The sequence below is a fragment of the Oncorhynchus keta genome, chromosome 14, assembly GCF_023373465.1.
Source record: "Oncorhynchus keta strain PuntledgeMale-10-30-2019 chromosome 14, Oket_V2, whole genome shotgun sequence".
NCBI classification, from domain to species: Eukaryota; Metazoa; Chordata; class Actinopteri; order Salmoniformes; family Salmonidae; genus Oncorhynchus; species Oncorhynchus keta.
The window spans coordinates 7,154,663-7,171,937 of record NC_068434.1 but is presented as its reverse complement, the minus strand read 5'-3'; the positions used below and the strand labels follow the sequence as shown (position 1 = coordinate 7,171,937).

Sequence of the window (17,275 nt, the reverse complement as noted above, 5' to 3'; positions counted from 1 at the left end):
ACTCTTTGTGTACAAAGGCTGAAATAAACGTGGTAACCATAATACGGTCAATGACCGTTATATCTTTGAGATGGATTTAGGACCATTTTTTGTCAGCCTAAAACATGTACTTGTTTAAAAAAAAATAATAATAAATGGCTCATCTTTCGACCAGTAGTTGCGTTTATTCGACGATCTCCAAGTAGGTCTGTGATTTAATTAGGCATGTGCAACCTTAAACGCGTGGATTATATATTATATTAAATGGTTTATATTCCTTGGTAAATCTAATTTCTTTACATTGTTATTTTGTATAAACACAGGCTCCACACATAGAGATGAAAATAAAGCTATTTTATTGTCAAATCATTCAACATGATCAAGGTAAACTATCAAGTAGTGAATTTCAGCATGAAGAAAGAAACACTGAAACTACTGTATTCCCCACTGACACAAAATATTACACTTTGCATTTCAAACAAACCAGGTATGTACATCGTAACTGTATAGATTTGCATCGATACCTATTGTCACACGGTGCACTCTGAAATATAGCCAGTCTGTCTGACGTCATATCCTCCTTTGTGTCAATATCATCCAGCCTTTTAAAGTGAACATGAAAAAAACGTATTGAATAGTAAAACCGTGTAATGTAATTATTTTTTATTTATCATTTTCTATATATGTCTTTATATAATATAAAATCCAAACGTACTGTACATTTAAATACACATATTCTTATTTTCCCTTATTTACCAAATTGTAAGTGCTTCATAAGATAAATTAATTCATTTCTGAAGTCAAAATGCATTAGCATAAAGAAACATGACATTTGAAACCAAAAACAGACTCAAGGAACGATAATAATTTTCTGTGTTGAAAACAAGTGCTCCTTTAAGTGGTGTATGTCCAGCCAGTCAGCCAGCCAGGCAGTCAGCCAGTCAGCCAGCCAGGCAGTCAGCCAGTCAGCCAGTCAGCCAGCCAGGCAGTCAGCCAGTCAGCCAGCCAGGCAGTCAGCCAGTCAGCCAGCTAGACAGTCAGCCAGCCAGTCAACCAGTCGTATAGCCAGTCAGTGTCAGCCAGCCAGCCAATCATATAGCCAGCCAGCCAGTCATATAGCCAGCCAGTCAGCCAGCCAGTCATATAGCCAGTCAGTGTCAGACAGCCAGCCAGTCAGTCAGTCAGCAAAAAAGTTCCTCCCCATGGTCTGTGATGTGATACCCTTTTCCCACTATCGTGCCGACTCAAACCGTGCTGTGCTGGCCTGGCACGGGTATACTATTTTCCCATAGTCCTTTATGGTCCATCCCAGCAACGTCAGTGGTCAAACCTTACTGTGCTGGTTCGTCTACAGTATATTCTTTACACACTGTCCTTTCAAGCAAGGCTTCCTTCATCAAAATGCAATTCCGTAACCAGGCCAGTACAGCTCGACTCGGTTCGCCCCCCTAGCAGTGTGAAAACGGTCTGTTATTGATCTGAATGTCAATTGTGGGAGGTCATGTGACGCGAGAGGTGGTGCCTCTCCCTGAACGACTCGTTACAGATTGGACACTTGAGTTTCTCCTCCCGCCTCCTCTTAACCATCGGCTCCATGGCAAACTCCTTCTTGTGGTGCGACCTCATGTGGTACACCAGGTCAGAGGTCATCCTGAAGGAGGCGTTGCACTTGGCGCACCAGTTCTGGGCGGGCAGACACAGAGAGGTGAAGGAGGGGGGGAGTAAGGTTAATGCTGAGGGCATCTGCAGCTGGATATGGCCCTGGCTCTTAGGCCAGAATGCTGTGGCAGCAGCCGTTGTGTAGAGGAACGGGCTCTGCTTGGACATGGCGCCCGGCACGGGGCAGTTGGCGCCCAGCTCGGCGCCATGGAGTTTGGCGGCCAGGTGGTCAGCCTGGTAGAGTCTAGAGGAGGAGATGGTGTCGCCCACAGCAGGGTGGCAGTCCAGGTGTTTGGGAGTGGTCATGACCAGAGGAGAGATCTGGGAGAAGGAGGAGGTAGCGTGGCGGGAGGGTTGGCTGAATGCGCTCTTCCTCTCCCCGCTGTTCCCCCCACCATGCTGGGCTACAGAGGTGAAGGCGCTCCCTAGCAGAGAGGCCTCCATGCGGGTCTGTGCCTGGACAGGCTGAGTCTCCGACAGAACCTGCCTGATGTTGAGATGCTTCTCCTGGGGAGGGTTGTTGACGGGGCCGGGCCGACCTCCGTCCTTGTTTTCGGCGTTGGAGCTCTGGAGGTTTTTGGTGCCGCTGGTACTGTGCGCCTTTAGGCTCTGTGGAGACTTCTTGACCTCGGTGAAGGCGCTGCGTTTACTCTCACCGCCTGACTCAGTGGATCCCGACCCTGGTGGGGAAAACGTCGGCCCTCTTCGTTTCTCCTCCAGGCCGTACACTCCCCGATAGTTCTGTGCTGAGCTAGCCAGCTCCTCCTTAGACTTGTGAGACTGAGACAGACTCAGAGAGGCGCTGCTACCATCCCTCACTCTGTCCTCCACATCGGAGAACTTCCTCTTCCCAGAGCTCTCGCTGCGGATCTCAGCCTCACGGTCGCTCGGCGGACTGGTGCGACTGTTCTCGAGGTCTCTGGCTAGGTTATGGAAGTCTGTGGAGGGTTTGGCGCTGTCCCCATCCGAGCGGCCCAGTTTAGGGCTAGCTCTGGTGGGTGCAGTGGTGTTAGGGTTGGGGTTAGGGCGCTCAGTGCTTGGCTCCTTACTGGGGACCTCCTCGTCCACACTGCCTGCCGCCATGCTCTGTAGTCTCTTGGTGCAGCGGAACCTCAGATGGGCCAGGAAGGGGAACTCAAACTGGAAGCGCTGGTTGCAGTCAGGACAGGAGTAGGGAGTGGACCCTGGAAATGGATAGAAGGAAAATAATGTCAGTCATTCAGAAAGAAACCAAAATCTTGATAATATTCCGTATCTTCCTAAAAAAAACAGTAGTGGGTCCTGTAATGTTTTGGTAAAGCTGAAATATGACCATCGTCTTGTGATTAATATAAACTATAAATTATAAATACAGAATAGGCATATTGCATTCATTTTTGGACACCTAATTTACACTATTTATTTACCCTCAACTGTGTGTGTAAATGATTGTAAATATGGTCTCATTTGTTTTTATTTTATTTACTTTCATTTCACTTTTATTCATACAGTTTTTTTCTCATTGAGATAACATCTCTTTTCCAAGAGAGACCTGGTCCATTAGCACCAGGGGGAGCAACGTTTCAGACAAAACAATTTACACACACTAACACAACATTAAACAAATCTATAAACACACATACAATAAAACAATTACATATTACGTTAAAAAAATATTTAAAAAAAAAACACCAAAGAATTTGACAACAGCTGTTATATTATATTCTTATATGACTTTGAATTTAAACTGAATATGACTATTGGAATTATTTTGATGGATTATTACAGAAACTACAAACCACCCAACTGAAATGCAATGCTTCAATGCAAACCGTAGACCGTCTACACTATTCAGCGATCTACACTATTCAGCGATCTACACTATTCAGCGATCTACACTATTCAGCGATCTACACTATTCAGCGATCTACACTATTCAGCCATCTACACTATTCCGCCATCTACACTATTAAGCCAGGCTACACTAATCAGCCAGGCTACCAACTCACCCTTGGCCTTGACCGGCGCTTTACCGGCACTGAGCAGCAGCAGCAGCTCAATCAGGTCTTTCCCGTACCAGACCAACAGCTCCTCGTCCTTCTCGATCCTCCGGAGAGACCGGTAGAACAGCTGTCCATTCTTCACGTAGGCCTCGAGGTTCTGCTCGTCCCGGTCCCGCGCCGACTGCACGAGCCGCAGCCACATCAAGCCCTCGGACGTGCTGTTGGCTGCTGACGTGTCCACCTGCGCGTTGAACGGTGACAGAGAGCGAGGCAAACCCGTTAGTTGGACTCAAACGAGAAGTGCGTGCTGCAGCATTCGTTCTAATCGTTAAACGCAAAGGCTGTCCAAAAAATAAAAAATAAAAATAGGCTATTTTGAATGTGTTTTGGCTGTGCAACTATTCATATACATTATAATCCTGCACGCTATCTTGTAAGATAACACGTCCAATTGGGTCTAATATAAATAATATAGGTTTCACACTAATGTCATGAGAAATAGAATTTAAAAAAATAATAATTGTATCTTATTTTTTTTATCTTCTACTCTGGTTGCAATAGGCCTAATGATAAATCAACCAAATGGCAGACAATTTAATTCAGTCGGAATAAGGAGATGTAAATGAAATCGTAAATAAAGAATATTTGGAGTATTATCATTCTCGGAAAAAAAAATCACAATATTATTATTTCCTTACCCGGAATATGTATGGCGCAGTTCGTTTATCCGTTGATTTGAGCGCTACGAAGGCTATGCTGTCATACAACGACGTGTGGCTCAAAACACAAGGGCCGAAAATGGCATTTTCCGGAATGTCACATGTGGTATAAACACTGGTGAATATATCCGTTAGACACTGCTGCACTGCTTTGGCGTCGCCGTCCCAAACCAACTTATGTGAGCTGGATTCCTCCATCGTTGGCTGTTGTTTGCGGACAGACAAAAGAGAAAGAGAGAGAGAGAGAGAGAGAATGAATAAAATAAAATAAAACGTAATATACAAATGGTCTCGATGATGAGGAGGTGAAATAAATTGGCACTTTGTGAGAAGGTTGGCTAAGTACATCGGACTCAGCTGTCAAGGCCATGCTGGACTGGGAAAGTGCCTTTTTTGGGGGGGGCTGGGCGTTTTAATTAATTGAAGTCTATTGTACAATGAGAGTGGCCTATCAATTTCAAAGAGTATGGTTGCTTGCCTATATTTCCGTGGTATTCACAAGTGCTGTTTGGAATAGCTGTTTAATAGTGAGAAAATAATTGCATGGGCCTAAACGGAATAATAACAATGGTATTAATGAGTATGTTAATATAGCCTAATAATGATAAACATCAACAACAAAAACAATTATAATAACACATAAAGTGTGTGATAATAATGACAATGATAATAATATATTATCCCTGGATCCAATATTATTGTTGATAATTATAATATCAATTACGTCAAGCAGCTGAATTAATATCACAAATGCTTTATTCTAGGCTATTGTAAATTCACACTGCAGCCACATCCACCTCAAACCCTAATTTATTACAAGTGTGTAAACTAATTGTAGCCCGTGGAAGAAGAAAGATATAGCAGTAAGAAATGACGAGGTCTGTATAAATGAGAGTATATCGAATGGATTTGGAGTGGACTGTCAAAAGTCACCGATTTCACGTCATCTACCCTCTCCGCTCCATTTCTACACGCGCTCTAAACGTATGTCCACCTCATTACCATAATCCGCCACTTTTCCCTCTCGAGACAGTAATTAAAGGCTGCACGCGGAGTTAATTTTTTTTATTTTTTTTTCTCATTTACACTCTGAATTGGTGTATTTTCCGGGTGACGTGGAGCCCAGTTCCTCTGGCCTGCAACGCGTTACGCAGCTGGGATCTATGTGTCTTTTCTTTGCCACTTGTTAATTTCAATTACGCGTAGGCCGGAAGAGACACAACGCTGGACACGGCGTGGATTGGCTGAAACAGGCGCGTCGAGAGGAAAATCTGACAAATATTTACAATGTTATAACGATACTGATTGCACGTCGTATTATCTAAATCCATGTGTTATTATTATTATTATTATTATTTTACATGTTATTTTTGTGTCATGTTATAGACTATGCCTATATAAATGTTATTGCACGAATGCTATTCAACAGATAATGTATTTTTTATTTGTATTGTTTTTTTTAATCATGCTGCCTTGGAGTATCTCCCTTCAGACTATACAAAACATTTACCATGTAAAGATAAAGATAGAAGATAATACGGCATGCATAGTAAACGTGTAATAACAAGGTTTTAAAACACTGACAAGTCGAATATAATATTGGACAGGCGTTACATGTCATCACACCGTGAGATGTTGTTCCTTTTCTGCTGTCTGATGATGGATCGCGATTTGTTTTCCGTTCATTTAGCTTTTTGTGTCTCAGACTAAAAGCAAAACACACTGGAGTCTGCATGCGGATCAAAACCAATCGTTCCTCTTTTCAGACGCGCTTCCGTCAAAAATCTTATCGTTCAAGAAACGTTCTGACCGGCCGAACAAAAAAAAGACTAACTTTTCTCTTCAGCTGGATTGGTGGAGAGAGAAATAGTTTGTAGCAATTACAATCTCCTCTTATTTTTTGGCAATTATATGTTATCCACCAAATGCAACCCTTCAACTAGAGACCGACGACGCTTTCAGAAAAGCAATTTTTCGCTCCATCCTCTATATAAAGCCGGTTCTTTTGTGACTTAAAAGGTCGCTCTCTCACCAGAGAAAAGCCACACAAAAGCTCCAATGAATATGCATCTGAGCTAAATGAGAGAGAATAGCACCCGGAATGTATGCGCATCCTTAAAACGAATGAGGCCAACCCATTCAACCTTCTGCCCTCTATTTCAGAGCGTGTTTTACTCTTAAATCTGGGTGCCTTGTCAGTGTAAAAAAAAAAAAAAAAACTGTCCTAAATCAATGCAAGTACTGATTTTTTTTCCCTGTTTTGTCTCCTCGCCCCCTTACATCTGCGGAGCGCTGTATTCAGATTTTACACGACGGTCCATTCATAGACCGCAGCAAGGATGCTGTCTAAGGCTACTGCTTTGTGGTGTTGTCTGCCTGTCTGTCTTTCTCTCGATTCCTAACAAACCACCCATTTAAAACGCAACCAAATGTAGGTTGTAAACTACGTACCTTTGTTGTTGTTGTTGTTGTTGTTGTTGTTGAAAATAAAGAATAATCCACAAAAAAATGATTGCTGGAATCAATTTGCCGCCTTCGAGAGCAGGTTACGATCAAGTCCTCCCCTCGGCGTCAGTACATGTCCCTGTGTGGTCGTGAAAGTGACAGTGGTGCCGCAGATATAGCCCTTCGCTGCAGAGAGAGAGAGAGAGAGAGAGAGAGAGAGAGAGAGAGAGAGAGAGAGAGAGAGAGAGAGAGAGAGAGAGAGAGAGAGAGAGAGAGAGAGAGAGAGAGAGAGAGAGAGAGAGAGAGAGAGAGAGACAGAGACAGAGACAGAGACAGAGACAGAGACAGAGAGAGAGAGAGAGAGAGAGAGAGAGAGAGAGGCATGGAGAAGGGGCGCAATGCACTGGCTGACTGACACACACACACACACACACACGTTTTGTTTGCAGCACATAATATGCCCAATGAGGCGTGTCACTCGGCGTCTCCTCCCTTTAACTCTTCACTGACCGACTGTCATTTGATGAGATTTATAGGTAATATCCAGGCTACATACAAAGTGCCATAGCCTTGCAGAAAACATTTTATTTTATTTTATTATTATTAGGCCAATTTCATTGTTTTCAGTTGCGGGAGCACAACATCCCAATATATAGGATTTTATACAAGGCAAATTAAGGATTTTTAACTCGAATAGCTAAAGGCTAATTATTATAATCTAATAATAGATTTTTCACAGTAGGATTGTGTTTTCTTCTTCTATTCTATTCGATAAATATTGAATTGAAACTACATGTATTATATATCTTATGGGATTTTATCTAAATATTGTTATTATTATTTTTATTATTATTATTATTGTTATTATTGTTATTATTATCTTATTTGAAGTTCATGTAAAAGACAGTAATATGAATGTCCCATGGATAATATGGACATCGATATCATTCCGTCTCCTTTACCATCAACATCATCTCCAAAGTGTTCTTTTCGCAGAGCTACTGCGCCTTTCCTTTCCCGCTGCGCTCCGCACGCGACTCTTCGCAGCAGGGAGTCGGGAGGGAGCCTCGTGGACACCTGCCCGGCCCGTGCCCATCGTCCGGAGCAAAAGGGCCAAGCATCATCTTTATGGATATCATTAGCCGCTCCACTACTGAGCCAACCCGGCTGATGATGCTCCCGAGTTGCGCCAATGGTCTCAGATGCTGCATCTCAGTGCTAAGAGGCGTCACTGCAGTACCTGGTTCGAATCCAGGCTGCATCATATCTGGGACTCGATTGGGAGTCCCATAGGGTGGCGCACAATTGTCCCAGCGTCGACGGGGTTTACCCGGGGTAGGCCGTCATTGTACTGTAAATAAGTATTTGTTAAATATTTGTAAATAATTATTTGCCTAGTTAAATAAAGGTAAAACATTTTTTTTAAAGTGATAATCTGTGTTAGCGACAACCGCTGATTAAAACCAGGATAGTCTACAATTTGATGTTGTCATGTCCTATGCTCATTTACTGAGCGCGAGTGGATTTTGAGTGGATCTGAATTTAACGGAGAGAATAGCAGAAACCAGCAGAACTCTGGTGTTCTGAACAAAGATGTTGCGTGTCCTATAAGATAATGGGTATTACCCCCCAAAAAAAAAAGGTGATTTTTGAGAAGTTTAACTTGGACCAAAATAAAACAACTTTTGATTTCACCTAATTTTAACATTCTGCCACAAAGAGCACATGTTCAACTGTAATAAAAACAACTATTTTTCCCAATTCACAAGGGGTTGAAAAAAACAACTATTAAGTGCTTATTAAGTGCCAAATAAAGTAAGAAGGTTGACCATAACAGGGTTGACCATAACAGGGTTGACCATAACAGCATAACAGGGTTGACCATAACAGGGTTGACCATAACACCATAACAGTGTTGACCATAATACCATAACAGGGTTGACCATAACAGGGTTGACCATAACAGCATAACAGGGTTGACCATAACACCATAACAGGGTTGACCATAACAGGGTTGACCATAAACCATAACAGGGTTGACCATAACAGGGTTGACCATAACAGGGTTGACCATAACACCATAACAGGGTTGACCATAACACCATAACAGGGTTGACCATAACAGGGTTGACCATAAACCATAACAGGGTTGACCATAACAGGGTTGACCATAAACCATAACAGGGTTGACCATAACAGGGTTGACCATAAACCATAACAGGGTTGACCATACCAGGGTTGACCATAACAGGGTTGACCATAACACCATAACAGGGTTGACCATTACAGGGTAGACCATAACAGGGTTGACCATAACAGCATAACAGGGTTGACCATAACAGGGTTGACCATAACACCATAACAGGGTTGACCATAACAGGGTTGACCATAACACCATAACAAGGCTGACCATAACAGGGTTGACCATAACACCATAACGGGGTTGACCATTACAGGGTTGACCATAACACCATAACAGGGTTGACCATTACAGGGTTGACCATAACACCATAACAAGGTTGACCATAACAGGGTTGACCATAACACCATAACGGGGTTGACCATACAGCATAACAGGGTTGACCATTACAGGGTTGACCATAACACCATAACAGGGTTGACCATAACAGGGTTGACCATAACACCATAACAAGGTTGACCATAACAGGGTTGACCATAACAGGGTTGACCATAACAGGGTTGACCATAACACCATAACAAGGTTGACCATAACAGGGTTGACCATAACACCATAACGGGGTTGACCATAACACCATAACAGGGTTGACCATAACACCATAACAGGGTTGACCATAACACCATAACAGGGTTGACCATAACACCATAACAGGGTTGACCATAACACCATAACAAGGTTGACCATAACAGCATAACAGGGTTGACCATAACACCATAACAGGGTTGACCATAACAGGGTTGACCATAACACCATAACAAGGTTGACCATAACAGGGTTGACCATAACACCATAACGGGGTTGACCATAACACCATAACAAGGTTGACCATAACAGCATAACAGGGTTGACCATAACACCATAACAGGGTTGACCATAACACCATAACAGGGTTGACCATAACACCATAACAGGGTTGACCATAACAGGGTTGACCATAACAGGGTAGACCATAACAGGGTTGACCATAACACCATAACAGGGTTGACCATAACACCATAACAAGGTTGACCATAACAGGGTTGACCATAACACCATAACAAGGTTGACCATAACAGGGTTGACCATAACAGGGTTGACCATAACAGGGTTGACCATAACACCATTACAGGGTTGACCATAACACCATAACAGGGTTGACCATAACACCATAACAAGGTTGACCATAACAGGGTTGACCATAACAGGGTTGACCATAACAGGGTTGACCATAACACCATTACAGGGTTGACCATAACACCATTACAGGGTTGACCATAACAGGGTTGACCATAACACCATAACAAGGTTGACCATAACACCATAACAGGGTTGACCATTACAGGGTTGACCATAACACCATAACGGGGTTGACCATTACAGGGTTGACCATAACAGGGTTGACCATAACAGGGTTGACCATAACACCATAACAAGGTTGACCATAACACCATAACAGGGTTGACCATAACACCATAACAGGGTTGACCATAACACCATAACAAGGTTGACCATAACACCATAACAGGGTTGACCATAACACCATAACAGGGTTGACCATAACACCATAACAAGGTTGACCATAACACCATAACAAGGTTGACCATAACACCATAACAGGGTTGACCATAACACCATAACAAGGTTGACCATAACACCATAACAGGGTTGACCATTACAGGGTTGACCATAACACCATAACAGGGTTGACCATAACACCATAACAAGGTTGACCATAACACCATAACAGGGTTGACCATTACAGGGTTGACCATAACACCATAACAGGGTTGACCATTACAGGGTTGACCATAACACCATAACGGGGTTGACCATAACACCATAACAAGGTTGACCATAACAGGGTTGACCATAACACCATAACAAGGTTGACCATAACAGGGTTGACCATAACAGGGTTGACCATAACAGGGTTGACCATAACACCATAACAAGGTTGACCATAACACCATAACAGGGTTGACCATAACACCATAACAGGGTTGACCATAACACCATAACAAGGTTGACCATAACACCATAACAGGGTTGACCATAACAGCATAACGGGATTGACCATAACACCATAACAGGGTTGACCATTACAGGGTTGACCATAACACCATAACAAGGTTGACCATAACAGGGTTGACCATAACACCATAACAAGGTTGACCATAACAGGGTTGACCATAACAGGGTTGACCATAACAGGGTTGACCATAACACCATAACAGGGTTGACCATAACACCATAACAGGGTTGACCATAACACCATAACAGGGTTGACCATAACAGGGTTGACCATAACACCATAACAGGGTTGACCATAACACCATAACAAGGTTAACCATAACAGGGTTGACCATAACAGGGTTGACCATAACAGGGTTGACCATAACAGCATAACAGGGTTGACCATTACAGGGTAGACCATAACAGGGTTGACCATAACAGCATAACAGGGTTGACCATAACACCATAACAGGGTTGACCATAACACCATAACAGGGTTGACCATAACACCATAACAGGGTTGACCTTAATAAATTAGCCATAAATACCTTTGTGACAGAGGAAATGGAAGCTTGCTGTGTTAGACAGGAAGGAGCTTAAAACATGTACACACGTTTCCAGCCTGTCTTATCTATGTTATTATCTATGTTGTTATCAATGTTATTATCTATGTTATTATCTATGTTGTTCTCTATGTCGTTATCAATGTTATTATCTATGTTGTTCTCTATGTCGTTATCTATGTCGTTATCTATGTTGTTATCTATGTTGTTATCAATGTTATTATCTATGTTATTATCTATGTCATTATCTATGTTGTTATCAATGTTATTATCTATGTTATTATCTATGTTATTATCAATGTCATTATCAATGTTATTATCTATGTTATTATCTATGTTGTTATCTATGTTATTATCTATGTTATTATCTATGTCATTATCTATGTTGTTATCAATGTTATGATCTATGTTATTATCTATGTTGTTATCTATGTCATTATCTATGTCGTTATCTATGTCGTTATCTATGTCGTTATCTATGTCATTATCTATGTTATTATCTATGTTGTTATCTATGTTGTTATCTATGTTATTATCTATGTTATTATCTATGTTGTTATCTATGTTGTTATCTATGTCGTTATCTATGTTATTATCTATGTTATTATCTATGTTATGATCTATGTTGTTATCTATGTCATTATCAATGTTATTATCTATGTCGTTATCAATGTTATTATATATGTTGTATCTATGTTATTATCTATGTTGTTATCTATGTCATTATCTATGTCATTATCAATGTAATTATCTATGTAATTATCTATGTCATTATCTATGTAATTATCTATGTCATTATCAATGTTATTATCTATGTTGTTATCTATGTTATTATCTATGTTATGATCTATGTTATTATCTATGTTGTTATCTATGTTGTTATCTATGTTATTATCTATGTTGTTATCTATGTCATTATCTATGTCATTATCAATGTTATTATCTATGTTGTTATCTATGTTGTTATCTATGTCATTATCTATGTTGTTATCTATGTTATTATCTATGTCGTTATCTATGTCATTATCTATGTCGTTATCTATGTCGTTATCTATGTCGTTATCTATGTTACGCTCGAACCGCTCATTTTTCCACCACAAAACACCAGGAAAGACTAGAACCAGCTCACCTGCTTCTAAACTATGAGTTGACTGTTAAATGTTCACTGTTTCTTTAGAATTATTTCTAAAAAAAATAAAACATGTTTTTTTTTTATTTTTTTATTTAAGGATTAGTTTCACCATAATAAAATGAGAGTTCAGTTCACGTTACAGGGTTCAATTTACAATTAAATGGACACGTGAATAAATCACTAGCCCCTAAAATGTTCCTCTCTCTGCCATCAAGAGGGAGGCCCCTAAAATGTTCCTCTCTCTGCCATCAAGAGGGAGGCCCTTAAAAAGTTCCTATCTCTGCCATCAAGAGAGAGGCCCCTAAAATGTTCCTCTCTCTGCCATCAAGAGGGAGGCCCTTAAAAAGTTCCTATCTCTGCCATCAAGAGAGAGGCCCCTAAAATGTTCCTCTCTCTGCCATCAAGAGGGAGGCCCTTAAAAAGTTCCTATCTCTGCCATCAAGAGGGAGCCCACTAACATGTTTTCAGTGAGGTGGGGGGCCCCACAATGCTAGAGCTACACCAATGCTCAAATCCATAAATACACCCGTACTATAGTAATCTGTTAAACAAATCCTTGTAAAATAAAGTTGAAATTAAACATTAGGCTAGTATGGAAAGCAGTCTGGGTATAGCTGAAGTATCAGTCTGGGTATAGCTGAAACATCAGTCGGGGTTTAGCTGAAGCATCAGTCTGGGTATAGCTGAAGCATCAGTCTGGGTATAGCTGAAGCATCAGTCTGGGTTTAGCTGAAGCATCAGTCTGGGTTTAGCTGAAGCATCAGTCTGGGTATAGCTGAAGCATCAGTGTGGGTATAGCGGAAGCATCAGTCTGGGTTTAGCTGAAGCATCAGTGTGGGTATAGCTGAAGCATCAGTCTGGGTTTAGCTGAAGCATCAGTGTGGGTTTAGCTGAAGCATCAGTCTGGGTATAGCTGAAGCATCAGTGTGGGTTTAGCTGAAGCATCAGTGTGGGTTTAGCTGAAGCATCAGTCTGGGTTTAGCTGAAGCATCAGTGTGGGTTTAGCTGAAGCATCAGTGTGGGTTTAGCTGAAGCATCGGCCTGGGTATAGCTGAAGCATCAGTCTGGGTTTAGCTGAAGCATCAGTGTGGGTTTATCTGAAGCATCGGCCTGGGTATAGCTGAAGCATCAGTGTGGGTATAGCTGAAGCATCAGTCTGGGCATAGCTGAAGCATCAGTGTGGGTTTAGCTGAAGCATCAGTCTGGGTATAGCTGAAGCATCAGTCTGGGTTTAGCTGAAGCATCAGTCTGGGTATAGCTGAAGTATCAGTCTGGGTATAGCTGAAGCATCAGTCTGGGTATAGCTGAAACATCAGTCTGGGTTTAGCTGAAGTATCAGTCTGGGTATAGCTGAAGAATCAGTCTGGGTATAGCTGAAGTATCAGTCTGGGTATAGCTGAAACATCAGTCTGGGTTTAGCTGAAGTATCAGTCTGGGTATAGCTGAAGCATCAGTCTGGGTATAGCTGAAACATCAGTCTGGGTTTAGCTGAAGCATCAGTCTGGGTATAGCTGAAGCATCAGTCTGGGTTTAGCTGAAGCATCAGTCTGGGTATAGCTGAAGTATCAGTCTGGGTATAGCTGAAGCATCAGTCTGGGTATAGCTGAAACATCAGTCTGGGTTTAGCTGAAGCATCAGTCTGGGTTTAGCTGAAGTATCAGTCTGGGTATAGCTGAAGCATCAGTCTGGGTATAGCTGAAGTATCAGTCTGGGTATAGCTGAAGTATCAGTCTGGGTATAGCTGAAACATCAGTCTGGGTTTAGCTGAAGTATCAGTCTGGGTATAGCTGAAGCATCAGTCTGGGTATAGCTGAAACATCAGTCTGGGTTTAGCTGAAGCATCAGTCTGGGTTTAGCTGAAGCTGAAGTATCAGTCTGGGTATAGCTGATGTATCAGTGTGGGTATAGCTGAAGCATCAGTCTGGGTATAGCTGAAGCATCAGTCTGGGTATAGCTGAAGCTGAAGTATCAGTCTGGGTTTAGCTGAAGTATCAGTCTGGGTTTAGCTGAAGTATCAGTCTGGGTATAGCTGAAGCATCAGTCTGGGTATAGCTGAAGCTGAAGTATCAGTCTGGGTTTAGCTGAAGCATCAGTGTGGGTATAGCTGAAGCATCAGTCTGGGTATAGCTGAAGCTGAAGTATCAGTCTGGGTTTAGCTGAAGTATCAGTCTGGGTTTAGCTGAAGTATCAGTCTGGGTTTAGCTGAAGCATCAGTGTGGGTATAGCTGAAGCATCAGTCTGGGTATAGCTGAAGCTGAAGTATCAGTCTGGGTTTAGCTGAAGTATCAGTCTGGGTTTAGCTGAAGTATCAGTCTGGGTTTAGCTGAAGCTGAAGTATCAGTCTGGGTATAGCTGAAGCATCAGTCTGGGTATAGCTGAAGCTGAAGTATCAGTCTGGGTTTAGCTGAAGTATCAGTTTGGGTTTAGCTGAAGTATCAGTCTGGGTTTAGCTGAAGCTGAAGTATCAGTCTGGGTTTAGCTGAAGTATCAGTCTGGGTTTAGCTGAAGCTGAAGTATCAGTCTGGGTATAGCTGAAGTATCAGTCTGGGTTTAGCTGAAGTATCAGTCTGGGTTTAGCTGAAGCTGAAGTATCAGTCTGGGTATAGCTGAAGCATCAGTCTGGGTTTAGCTGAAGCTGAATTATCAGTCTGGGTATAGCTGAAGCATCAGTCTGGGTTTAGCTGAAACATCAGTCTGGGTATAGCTGAAGCATCAGTCTGGGTTTAGCTGAAGCTGAAGTATCAGTCTGGGTATAGCTGAAGGATCAGTCTGGGTATAGCTGAAGTATCAGTCTGGGTATAGCTGAAGCTGAAGTATCAGTCTGGGTATAGCTGAAGTATCAGTCTGGGTATAGCTGAAGTATCAGTCTGGGTTTAGCTGAAGCTGAAGTATCAGTGTGAAGAGATGGGTGCTACTGCAGTCGCCGCACTTTAGCCTTTATGTTAGCCTTGTTAACATGACTTAACAACATCCCAGCTGACAATCAAACGGCTAAATGCAAACTCAAAGCGTTCTACTGCATAATGCATGAAACATACTGCGATGTAATCTCTATCAGCCCGGGTTCACCACATGAGCTCTGCTGGCTGGTGACCTCAGGTGACCTCAGGTGACCTGATCACGTGACTAAATAGATGTGGCAATAACAACGGGACAACGGATCCAAATTACAATATTATTCATTTACTTCCTGAATGCAGTGCAATCCAGGTTTTGGGATAAAGCAAACAAAATATGTTATAAAACAATATATCTTTTATACCTGCTTTACGACGATGCAGAGTTAGATTGTGGCTACTAATCTAATCTGTCATAATTACCCCTTATTGACCTAATGTCCACAGCAAGTGTTGATGTAAAGTACTGGTATTGTCTTAGTCGTGTACTCTATACGATATTCTCATTACAGATGATTCAATTCTGTCTCAGATTATACCTTATTAGTTGTCTTTACTTCTCTGTGGGTTTTATCTCGATAACACTAAACCATGTATATATTACGGTTAAATTAACGTCTCCCTCTGTCTCTTCTTTACTACAATGGAGATAAATCAAAGGTTTAACAAGTGACGTTTATTATAATTTTTTCATAACTTGTACACATTATGACAATTATCATGATCGTTTATTTACAATTTGGTTGAATCTGGCTGGAGAATTGTAACATAAAAGGTTACAGTGTCCGCTGGGTTCTTACAGTAGAATTACAGTAGTATTTTATATTACAATACAGCATAATTACAGTAGTATATTCTATTACAATACAGTAGAATTACAGTAGTGTATTATATTAAATACAGTAGATTTACAGTAGAGTATTCTATTACAATACAGTAGTATTACAGTTATATGTTATATTACAATACAGTAGAATTACAGTAGTATATTGTATTACAATACAGTAGAATTACGGTAGTATATTCTATCACAATACAGTAGATTTACAGTAGTATATTATATTACAATACAGTAGAATTACAGCAGTATATTATATTACAATACAGTAGAATTGCAGTAGTATATTCTATTACAATACAGTAGAATTACAGTAGTATATTCTATAACAATACAGTGTAATTACAGTAATATATTCTATTACAATACAGTAGAATTACAGTAGTATATTCGATTACAATACAGTAGTATTATAGTAGTATATTCTACATGACTACAGTATATTTACAGTAGAGTATTCTATTACAATACAGTAGTATTACAGTAGTATATTATATTACAATACAGTAGAATTACAGTAGTATATTCTATTACAATACAGTAGTATTACAGTAGTATATTATATAACAATACAGTCGTATTAAAGTAGTATATTCTATAACAATACAGTAGATTTACAGTAGAGTATTCTATTACAATACACTAGATTTACAGTAGTATATTCTATTACAATACACTAGATTTACAGTAGTATATTCTATTACAATACAGTTGTTTTACAGTAGTATTACAGTAGTATATTCTATTACAGTACAGTAGAATTTCAGCAGTTTATTCTATTGCAATGCAGTAGTATATTCTATTTTAATACAGTATAATTACAGTAGTATATTATATTACAATACAGTAGAATAGTAGAATATAGTAGA

The 17,275-nt window shown here is 40.8% G+C and overlaps 1 protein-coding gene across 1 annotated transcript; it reads right to left on the bottom strand.

Annotated features, from left to right (window-relative positions):
• Positions 1-318: 318 nt before the first annotated feature.
• Positions 319-8,395, bottom strand: prdm8b (PR domain containing 8b). Its single transcript, XM_035765633.2, has 4 exons — positions 6,791-8,395; positions 4,319-4,543; positions 3,627-3,861; positions 319-2,822 (listed from the first exon to the last, which is right to left on the bottom strand). The coding sequence occupies exons 2-4, from the start codon at positions 4,535-4,537 to the stop codon at positions 1,465-1,467; spliced, it is 1,812 nt and encodes a 603-aa protein (XP_035621526.1). The 5' UTR covers positions 4,538-4,543; positions 6,791-8,395; the 3' UTR covers positions 319-1,464.
• Between the last annotated feature and the right edge of the window lie 8,880 nt (positions 8,396-17,275).